This window comes from Sphaerodactylus townsendi, unplaced genomic scaffold, assembly GCF_021028975.2.
Source record: "Sphaerodactylus townsendi isolate TG3544 unplaced genomic scaffold, MPM_Stown_v2.3 scaffold_876, whole genome shotgun sequence".
In the NCBI taxonomy this organism is placed as follows: domain Eukaryota; kingdom Metazoa; phylum Chordata; class Lepidosauria; order Squamata; family Sphaerodactylidae; genus Sphaerodactylus; species Sphaerodactylus townsendi.
Window position 1 is genome coordinate 1 of NW_025951107.1, and position 10860 is coordinate 10860.

The 10860-nt window shown below is 51.2% G+C and overlaps 1 protein-coding gene across 1 annotated transcript; it reads right to left on the reverse strand.

Moving 5' to 3' along the window:
* Window positions 1–112: 112 nt before the first annotated feature.
* On the reverse strand, window positions 113–10187 carry LOC125425590 (calcium/calmodulin-dependent protein kinase type 1B-like). Its single transcript, XM_048483164.1, has 6 exons — window positions 10037–10187; window positions 9832–9944; window positions 6235–6313; window positions 4183–4270; window positions 2823–2941; window positions 113–1088 (listed from the first exon to the last, which is right to left on the reverse strand). Exons 1-5 carry the CDS (start codon window positions 10132–10134, stop codon window positions 2831–2833), a joined length of 489 nt encoding a protein of 162 aa, XP_048339121.1. The 5' UTR covers window positions 10135–10187; the 3' UTR covers window positions 113–1088; window positions 2823–2830.
* Between the last annotated feature and the right edge of the window lie 673 nt (window positions 10188–10860).

The window sequence follows — 10860 nt, forward strand, 5'->3', positions numbered from 1 at the left end:
CCTGCGGCTCTCCAGATGTTCAGGAACTACAATTCCCATCAGCCCCTACCAGCATGGCCAATTGGCCATGCTGACAGAGGCTGATGGGAATTGTAGTTCCTGAACATCTGGAGAGCCGCAGGTTCCCTACCCCTGTTCTACACCCTTCCTTCCCCTTTCGCTCCCTTCAAGGAAAAAACACCTTCACAGACATTTTCAGAATAGTCGTAAGCCTGCTTCAGAATTGGGAAGTGAGTTGGACAGGGCACCCACTGAAAACTCGCAAAACTGTTTTTCCCCCGGTGTTTATTCCAGAAGAGGGGGGGAGAAGCACGTTTGTCTGGAAAGCAGCAGCCGTGCTACGAAACCACTGCCAGCGCTTTTTAAACATTACACCTGTCTTCACCCACAAGGAGTTTAATAAAGGCCACCCACGACTCCTTCTGAATCTCAGATCCTGAACTCCTTGAGATGACTAGCCAACCACACCTTCATTCTGGCCCAGTGGCCTCTTGCACGTTCAGACTGGAGGGGTCCTTCCGCTCTACCAGCAGCCGTTCCTCCCTGACCCTTCCCGATCCCTCTATTTCCACGTGCCTGTCAGGTGACTTTGGGGGATTCTCCATCCTAACCGGCTTCGCTCCATCTTGTCACCGCCATTTTAAAAAATTCTCACAGGGAAGAGAAAGACGGTCACAGATCCATTGTGGAATTATCCCTCTGGCTTACAGAGGGGGACTTTCTAGCCTCCCTGCAAAGAAACCTTGTTCCTGACCCAGGTCTCTACTGGCCACTGCAGCTGACATGAATTGAAGTGGGGTGGGTAACACAGCAAGGTTGTGATGGGGCCCCCAGCCTCGAGGGGAACCGGACTCTTTTAGTCCTTGGCAGGGTAATTCTGGACGCCTCTCCAGGCAGGCCGGCCGGCCAGTGATGGACTCCGGTTAACTCTTCAGCCTCTCGGGCCAGAGATGTCCCCAGAAGGAGGCAGAGGGAATGAAAGGAGACCCCCCCTCTTTAGATGAGGGGCTGGCGCAGCGTCGTGGCTGTGAAGCCGCATGCAGGAGGGTAGCTCATGCAAAGGGCAGCGGCCCGGGCTCGTTGGGCACCTGCAAAGAGCAAGAAACGGGTCAGAGGAAGGAGTTTGCTGTGGCTCTCCAGAACCCCCACAACGATCAGCCCAGTTCAGTTCCCGTTGCCGTGTGCTGTGCCTCAGTGCCAATGCGTCAATCCTGGCTCCCTGGTCTTTATGGTACTACACAGTGTCAGAAGAAGAGACGCTAAGAACCAGGATCAGGGCATCAGCGTAGGGCAGTGATGGTGAACCTTTTCGAGACCGAGTACCCAAATTGCAACCCAAAACCCACTTATTTATCGCAAAGTGCCAACACGGCAATTTAACCTCAATACTGAGGTTTTAGTTTAGAAAAAACAGTTGGCTCCGAGGTACGCGTTACTTGGGAGTAAGCTTGGTGGTAGTCGGTGGCTTTGCTTTGAAGCAACTGTGCAACTCTTCCAATGGGTGAATCACGACCCTAGAAGGGTTTACTCAGAAGCAAGCCCCATTGCCAGCAACCGAGCTTACTCCCAGGTAAAGGATCGCTTTACTCCCAGGTAAAGGATTTAGCTCTTCGCATGAAAATCAGTGGGGTTTAACAGGGTTACCTACACTGCTTCCCCGAAACTAGGTGTTAGGTTTAATGCTAATAATCGAGCCCAGCAGCCCAGGCCAGCCTAGATGTGGGGGTGGGGGTGGGGGGCGACTCTGGCACCCATGCCATAGGTTCGCCACCACTGGCGTAGGGGGTTTGACCGGATGGAGAGTGATCTGCGGGTGTGTGCAAGACACAGGGGTCAGAGAAGGAGGAGAGAGATGAGCCCTGGGAACACATCTCAAAACCTGGAACTGGCCCTGCTATGGTTTCACCTACTACGACCCTCCAAAAGGGGGACAGATACAAATGACTGTAAATGGAGCAAAGCCAACGGGCCGGGGACTTTGCCCCTCTCTCACTTTAGCCCCCAGCCCAATTCTGCTCATGGAGAGATGAGAAAACCTCACTAAAAGAATGGAGGTGAAGTAGAGGTTTGCAGCAAGAGAGGCAGTGGCGTATCTGCCCAGGGACATGGGGTAACCCCATGCCTCCGGGCGCACGCCATCTGGTCACATGGGGGGCACAAAATCAGCGCCCCACGTGACCAGAGAGTCAGCCTCCCCAAGGGAGCCAAGGAGCCAGCTGAGCTGGAGCAGGCTGCCTAGCAGGCCCAGTCTTGCCTTGAACTATCAGTTATTGTGAGAATTCAACAATAACTTGAAAGGATAGTCCAAGACAGGACTGGGCCAGCTAAAAGCAGGGCCACGTTCCTGATTTCCAAGGTCAGTGCCTTGGACTATGTTTTCCAGTTATGGTGGTCATTTCAACAACATACCCATGAGCCTTTGCTAAATATGCAAATTACTAACCCGAAGGAGGCCTTGTCTCCGGGTGCCGTTTAAGCCCCGTACGCCTCTGAGAAGAGGACAGTTGTCCAAAAAAACCCCCACACGTTTTCACTTTGCTGATGGAAGTGGTCTCAGAGCTTTACATCGATGGACACGCTCGAGAATCAGTCCAAGGTGGCCATCTTTTCTCTTTCTCTTCGGACCCCCCCCCCTCCCGTGCCAGAAGCAGCCACTTGACAGATAGAAATTAAGCAGTTCCAGGGTCTTCCTCCCTGTCTAATCTCTTCAGAAAATCTCCACCTGCCTTCTTTCCGCCTGGCAGGGCAGCGTTTTGGTTGGTACAAGAGGCAGCAATCCTGCTCTTTGCAGCCCCAGAAGGCAACAATTGGCTCTTACCCACCTTTCTGGTCACCATTTCCCATGCTGTCCCCTGGATGTGGCCTCTCCGATTTCCTCACCCTCTGCACCCGGTCCCAGCTTGGTGATATGGCGCAGGAAGGACGTGGCATTGAATGCTCGCTGCAAGAACCAGGAGAAAAAGGGCACCGGGTCACGCTAGGGACGTGGTTGCTAAGGGCAGAAGCGTCACAGCTGCCGAAGAAATCTGCAGCCCTGGATGAGAAGATCCAATTTGGACCTTGTTTTAAGCTGTGGGTAGCCTGTTTTTATGGTCCACGTTTTTATGCCGGGCTGGGTTTCTTAATGCATGATTTTAACCAGTCTGGGTTTTGGGTCACCAGCAGGCTTCATGTGTAGGAGCAAGGAAACAAACTTGGTGGAGCGAGGAATCAAATCTGGTTCTCTAGATTAGAGTCAGCTGCCCTTTAACCACCGCCCCCTGCCGACTCTCTTTTAACTTTTTTTTTTAATTTTTGAAAGTCACCCTGGGCAGGTTCCTGGAGAGGTGGCAGAAAACATTTCTAAATGAAATATGTCTTCCTGAGTATTCTGAACCAGCCAAAAATTCCAAAATCCAAAGTGGCGGGGAAGGGGGGGGGGGGGATGCAAGGACATGAAGAAATGTAGCTGCTCAGGTTTTCCTCGCTTTCCCTGCCATCTCTGCTGTTGCCATGAGGCTGTGGCTGGACCAAAAAAAAAAGCAAAACCAAGGAATCCTGATGACAACATTCCTTCTCTACCAGTACGAACCAGTTGCTGTTTTGCTTAGTCTTATGCTACAAACGCATGCTTCGTTCACCTGCCCGCTTGTGAGGACAGAGGCAGTGCATTAGAGGAAGAGGAAGAGAGGAGGAAGAGTTTGGATTTATATCCCCCCTTTCTCTCCTGCAGGAGACTCAAAGGGGCTGACAATCTCCTTGCCCTTCCCCCCTCACAACAAACACCCTGTGAGGTGGGTGGGGCTGAGAGAGCTCCGAGAAGCTGTGACTAGCCCAAGGTCACCCAGCTGGCGTATGTGGGAGTGCACAGGCTAATCTGAATTCCCCAGATAAGCCTCCAGAGCTCAGGCGGCAGAGCTGGGAATCAAACCCGGTTCCTCCAGATTAGCTACACAAGCTCTTAACCTCGTACGCCACTGCTGCTCCTTAGCCCAGCTAGGGCGAAATAATCCTAGTAATGGCTTCTGAACACAGACAGAGCAAGCAAAAATCTGCTCCTTCGTCTCACAGGTGTGGCTTCCTTGCAAAGAAGACGTTGTTTCCGCGCAGAATTGAGCCCCAACGTCTCTTTTTTCCCTGTTACTACCAAAACCGAAAAGGAATGAAGACTCTCTCCCACCTGCGAGCAACCGACCCTCTTACCTTCCACTGACTGCGAGCAAAGTTCTTTTGAATCTGCTCACACACAGAGCCATGGATATCTTTCTCCAGAGCCGTGTCCCCAGAGATCCTGAGAGATACAGAAAGGGGAGGGGCAATATTTTTAATTAGGCTACTGAGGGGCTGACCTAGCAGAATCAACCAATGCGAAACTCGCAAGCACGTCGTGCTTCTAGGGGGGAGTCTCAACGCGTTGGAATGGCCCCGTCAAAACACACAAAGTATAAAGCAGACACAGGTGTCGAGAAGCCGGAGCCGAAGCACAAAGCCAGCCCTCGCCGGGAGCGATTTGCTGGCATGGTTACGCAGATGCCTTCTCGCCACATGGCTCACTCCAGGTAGAAGAAGAAGAAGAAGAAGAAGAAGAAGAAGAAGAAGAATTTGGATTTATATCCCCCCTTTCTCTCCTGCAGGAGACTCAAAGGGGCTGACAATCTCCTTGCCCTTCCCCCCTCACAACAAACACCCTGTGAGGTGGGCGGGGCTGAGAGAGCTCCGAGAAGCTGTGACTAGCCCAAGGTCACCCAGCTGGCGTGTGTGGAAGTGCACGGGCTAATCTGAATTCCCCAGATAAACCTCCACAGCTCAGGCGGCAGAGCTGGGAATCAAACCCGGTTCCTCCAGATTAGATACACGAGCTCTTCACCTCCTACGCCACCGCTGCTCCTGTAGCGCTGTTTTCCAAAATCAAGCAAGTATTTAAAATTAGATCTACCACTGGTGCCTGAATTCCCAGCAGAGCACAACATCAGCACAATCAGAGGACAAGACAATTCAATGTGACACTCAACCTCCTCTTTGGGATTAACTATACCGGGGTATCCAACGCTGGCACCCCAGATGTTCATGGACTACGATTACCATCGGCCCCCGCCAGCATGGCCAATTGTCCATACATCATTATACCCTGCTGAGGTCCCTCCCCTCCCCAAACCACGCCCTCCTCAGGCTCCGCCCCAAAATCTCTAGGTATTTCCCAACTGGCAGCCACAGATGCAGGCGAGACGTCAGGAGAAAATACTACTGGAACACGGCTATACAACCCGGGAAACCCACAACATCCTAGTGATTCTGGCCGTGAAAGCCTTCAGCAATACAATGTACACTATGCTCAGCTACACTGACCTCTTCTTCCTCAGTATTCTAGGGCACCTCCTAGTGCAGTGGCTCCCAACCTTTGTTCACCCTTGGCGAGCCATTTCCCTTGAACCAGGGGTAGGGAACCTGCGGCTCGAGAGCCGCATGCGGCTCTTCTGCCCTTGCACTGTGGCTCCATGAGCTGAGCCATCAGCTCCATCCTTGCCCGCCCTGCAGGCAGCAGGGAAAGCGCACCAATTGCCCGCGGCCGGCTGGGCCGCGCCGCAGGCTTCCCCTCTCGCCCGCCCTGTTCGAGCGGGGTGGGTGCTTTCCCGGTGGCCGGTGAGGTTGAGCCACCGGCGACATCCTTGCCCACCCTGCAAGCAGCAGGGGGACCGCACCAATTGCCCGAAGACGGCTGGGCCACGCCGCGGGCTTTCCCTCTCGCCCGCCCCATTCGAGCGGGGTGGGCGCTTTCTGAGCCGCTGTCTTCATCCTTGCCCGCCCTGCAGGCAGCAGGGCGGGCGCACTAATTGCCCGGCTTCCCCTCTCGTTAGAGCGGCGAGGTCGAGCCGCTGGCCCCATCCTTGCCTGGCCTGCAGGCAGCAGGACGGACGCATCCATGCACTTCTCAGAATGAGTGGAGTAAAAGGTAAAAAAAACCCAATATATACAGTGCTATCTTTATTTTAAATGTCAAAAATTATTTGCGGCTCCACGTGTTTTCTTTTCCCGTGGAAAATGGGTCCAAATGGCTCTTTGAGTGTTAAAGGTTCCCTACCCCTGCCTTAAACTGTACCCCCACATTAGCAAAAACATAATTTTTTTTGCATACCCCAAATGCTCTGGTGAGTGTTCCCAAGTTGGGAACCACTCTCCTAGTGGGAACGCCAGCTGTGGATTAAATTCTTTAACACCCCCTAACCAAAACACACCTTCCTCTCAGGTGGTACTTACCAGGGATGCTGGAGGGCCTGTTCACAGGTGAACCGTTTCTCAGGGTCACGTTCTAGCAGGTGCCGGATGAAATCTTTTGCTGGCCAGAGACAAAGGTGCAGACCTCAATTAGAGGCTCCCCAAAGGTTCCTGCCTGGCTACCAGAAAGGGGACTACGCTCACTGTCTTGAATGCAGAACCAGTGTTTTGTTTTTAATGTGGTGGGAAAGATGAGAAGCAGGATGAGGGAAAGAGGTCTCGGCTCAGTTTTGTTCTTGGTAACAGACAGATCGAAGCTTCTGCTAATTCAAAAACTGCCTGCTAAAAAGGGGATATTTTCTAACATTCTGCTAAATCTTAGGGGCTTTCCCCACTTACCATTTGCGGCGCGCTACTCCCAGCGCGCTCCCGGCACGAGTGATTTCTGCCGTGGGGCAGTCAGAAGGTGCCGTTTCTTCAGCACCAAAAATGACGCGCGCTGAAGGGGCGGGAGAGCGGCAGCGTCGGGGCGGCTGCGTGGTTGCCGCCCTTGCAAGTGGGGAGCGCCGCTGGACCCCGCGCTACTTTCCCGGAGTAGCACGCAGCAAATGGTAAGTGGGGAAAGCCCCATACTGGTCAAAATCAGGGTTACAAACAGTGGTTGAGGAACGTCTTTTGTTGCTACTGATGGTGGGGGAAATATCCACCTCAGCTGCACTGTACAATGCACAAAGAAGCTCTACAATTTTGCTGTTTTACTAAATTGACCCTTGTACATCAATAAACAGTTACTGTCACCTTCTGTATGTCCCTGTGAGAAAATTATGGTCATCAGATAGCCATCCAATGGCTATCCCACCTTTTATGCCTAATAAAGGTTTCTGGATTGGATGGATTGGCTATCCCACCATAATGCCCATGTAGCATTGACCTGAGCTCAGATCTTTTCCACTGTAGCTCCTGCTCTGTGGAATGGTTCTCCCGGCAGAGTTAAGTGGGGAGCCCCCTCCTTGGTTAGAATGGCAGGCGTCTTGGGGGAGGGAGGAGAGATTTAGGGTTGGCTATTTCATTGCTGGGTTGAACAGAAAACGTTTTCAACTATTATTGCAAGCCACCTTGAACCACAAGGGAAGATAAGATGTAAATATTTTAATAAATATATTAAAAAACAGTCCCCAAAATACAGTTACTTGCCACTTAGTTTACAGAAACACCCCCCTCCCCCAAAAAAGCACACGGTGTACATAACATCAGGCTCTGATCTCCTTCCTTCTCCAAATGACTCCCGAGTAAAACTCCGAGTGTATATATAAAATGAAAGAAGGTATACTTTGCATGCAATCAATCCAACGTAAGCAAAATGAACAAAATACTATACCCAGGCTCTATAATACTAAATGTGCAAGATTTAATGCAATAAGTGTAGAAATATCTGAACAGATAACAAAACAAGCCAAAATGTCTAAGAAAATTATAAAGCACCTTCCTTATGAGGAGAGGCTGCAGCGTTTGGGACTCTTTAGTTTGGAGAGGAGACGTCTGAGGGGGGATATGATTGAAGTCTATAAAATTATGCATGGGGTAGAAAATGTTGACAGAGAGACATTTTTCTCTCTTTCTCACAATACTAGAACCAGGGGGCATTCATTGAAAATGCTGGGGGGAAGAATTAGGACTAATAAAAGGAAACACTTCTTCACACAACGTGTGATTGGTATTTGGAATATGCTGCCACAGGAGGTGGTGATGGCCACTAACCTGGATGGCTTTAAAAAGGGCTTGGATAGATTTATGGAGGAGAAGTCGATCTATGGCTACCAGTCTTGATCTGCCTTGATCTCAGATTGCAAATGCCTTAGCAGACCAGGTGCTCAAGAGCAGCAGCAGCAGAAGGCCATTGCTTCCACCTCCTGCATGTGAGCTCCCAAAGGCACCTGGTGGGCCACTGCGAGTAGCAGAGTGCTGGACTAGACGGACTCTGGTCTGATCCAGCAGGCCAGTTCTTATGTTCTTATGTTCTTATGACAGTGCTGAGAATCCAAACATGGGACAAGCGTTGTGAAATTATTCCACTTCTTGAGCAATAGTTTTTAATCTTGCCCATATGTTCTGAAGTCGCTATCGTGGGATATGCCGTACTTGTTAATAAATTCACACATGTGACATTTTCCCTTAAGCTCAGACACATTGCGCTCAGAAGCTAAAAGGATGACTAGAACTAGTCATTATTCAGAGTTTCAAAGAGCCTTGGAGGTTACGATGGGATGAAGTTGATCTCTCTGCCCCAAGTTTCCCAAGTTGCTCTCTCTGCCCCAAGCCACTGGCGTAATGCCCATTGGGCAAGGTGGGCAGCTGCCCAGGGCATCACCTTGTGGGGGGCATCAAAATGCTGGGTTCATTTTTGGGTATTTTTAGTGGTTTTCCATTGTTTGCCTGCAGGGGGCGCAGTTTTCAGGCTAGCGGCACCAAACTTTCAGCATATCATCACGAGACTGTCCTTATGCTATCCCCCAAGTTTGGTGAGGTTTGGTTCAGGGAGTCCAAAGTTATGGACTCCCAAAGGGGGTACCCCTATCCCCCATTGTTTCCAACGGGAGCTAATAGGAGATGGGGGCTACAGTTTTGAGGGTCCATAACTTTGGCCCCCCTGAACCAAACTGCACCAAACTTGGGGGGAATCATTAGGGCAGTCTCCTGATGAGACCCTGAAATTTCGGGATGTTCTTGCAGGGAGGACATTCTTGGACGTATCATCACCAAAAATTTCAGGGTATCATCTGGAAACTGTCCTTATGGTACCCCCAAGGTTTGGTGCAGTTTGGTTCAGGGGGTCCAAAGTTATGGACCCTCAAAAGGGTAGCCCCCATCTCCTTAGCAAAGAATGTGGGATGGGGTACCCCCTTTGAGGGTCCATAACTTTGGACCCCCTAAACCAAACTGCACCAAACTTTGGGGGTACCATAAGGACAGTTTCCAGATGATACCCTGAAATTTTGGTGCCGATACATCCAAAAATGCGCCCCCTGCAGGAACATCCCAGAAATTTGCCCAAGAATCTTTGTTCTGCATTGAGTTTTCTGAATTGCTGTCCATGGGGGTTGCAGGCTGGGGGGGGGGACATTTCTGGAGGCACAGTCTCAACACTTTCAGGGTCTCATCAGGTGACTGCCCTGATGATCCCCCCCAGGTTTGGTACAGTTTGGTTCAGGGGGGGCAAAGTTATGAACCCTCAAAACTGTAGCCCCCATCTCCTATTAGCTCCCATTGGAAACAATGGGGGATGGGGCACCCCCTTTGGGAGTCCATAACTTTGGACTCCTTGAACCAAACCTCACCAAACTTGGGGAGTAGCATAAGGACAGCCTCCTGGTGATATGCTGGAATTTTGGTGCTGATATGTCTAAAAATGCACCCCCTACAGGCACCAATGTCCTGGTGCAAAAAACTTTTTGGTCGCGGTGGAGTGGCCACCCATGGTGGGGGGGGCATCCAACTCAGGTTTTGCCCAGGGCTACAGTTTGCCCAGGGTTGCCTCATTACGCCCCTGCCCCAAGCTCTAACCCCAGCAGATGGAAAAAAACAGGAATGTTTCCATGCCCTCCTCTTTGGGTCTTCATTCCCACCCTGGCGCCCACTTACCCGACTCGGAGATGTCATCCCAATATGGGGAGTCAAACTCGTATTCGGCTTTCAGAATCTGGTTGAAGAGCTCTGAGTCGTTCTCGTCGTAGAAGGGGGGGTAACCACAAAGCCTGCGGGGTGGAAGAAAAGCCACGCGTTTCAGTTTGGGCCCACAAAGGCGCTCATTCCCAATTCTAACCCAGGAAGTTGGGGAGATACGCACAAAATGTAGGAGATGACCCCAAGGGCCCACGAGTCCACAGCTTTTCCGTACGGTTTCTGCTCCAGGATCTCAGGGGCTGCAGAGGACACAACGGCCATGAGATGAGAAAAAGGCACGTGGTTCCTGCCTTCCACCCTACTGATGTAAGCAAGGCGGGGGACCCCTTTCAGAGGTCATTTCCGCACAGTCAAAATATCCCGGGCTGAGCAAGAAAAATATCTCTGTGCAGCCAAGAATTCTGTCCGGCTCCTGGTCCTAAAGTGGGTTTTCCCCATGATATTTCCCTCATCCCAGGCACATAGGTGTCAAACTCGTGCCCCTCCAGATGTTATGGACTACAGTTCCCATCATCCCCTGCCAGCATCATGCTGGCAGGGGATGATGGGAACTGAAGTCCATAACATCTGGAGGGCCGTGAGTTTGACACCTAAGTGTCCCAGGGTATTCAAAAACTGCCAAATCGGAGGTTCTTAAAAAAAACTCTGGGGTGAGTCTGCTAGAGCCTGCTACCGTGCAAACACCAATCGGGAGCAGGACTGGTTTATTTTTCCCGGTCAGTCGCCTGATCACCCCACCTGACATTCATTCAAGCTGCCACTCAAAAACAACAGTCAATCAGAGTGTGGGACACCGGGCATGCTCAGAGATGCTTCCAAAGTAAATACAGAAGTCCCAGGCTTGTGAAATACAAGCTGGAGAATTTTCTCCTGGTCTTCACTAGACGGACACCCCAGGATAATACAGACCCAGCTTTAAAAAAAACAGTGGTACACAGGAATGATTTTGCTGTGCGGAAACAACCAGAGATTGTGGATGTTGGTGCT

Bases quoted from the DNA above. Each gene is read 5' to 3' on its own strand.
- LOC125425590 (XM_048483164.1), bottom strand. From the start codon at position 10,134: ATGGCCGTTGTGTCCTCTGCAGCCCCTGAGATCCTGGAGCAGAAACCG. The intron at 4,271-6,234 runs GTAAGTACCACC...TGTATCTCTCAG, and splicing joins CAGGCCCTCCAGCATCCCTG to GATCTCTGGGGACACGGCTC. The intron at 2,942-4,182 runs GTAAGAGGGTCG...TGGTTCTTGCAG, and splicing joins TTGCTCGCAGTCAGTGGAAG to CGAGCATTCAATGCCACGTC.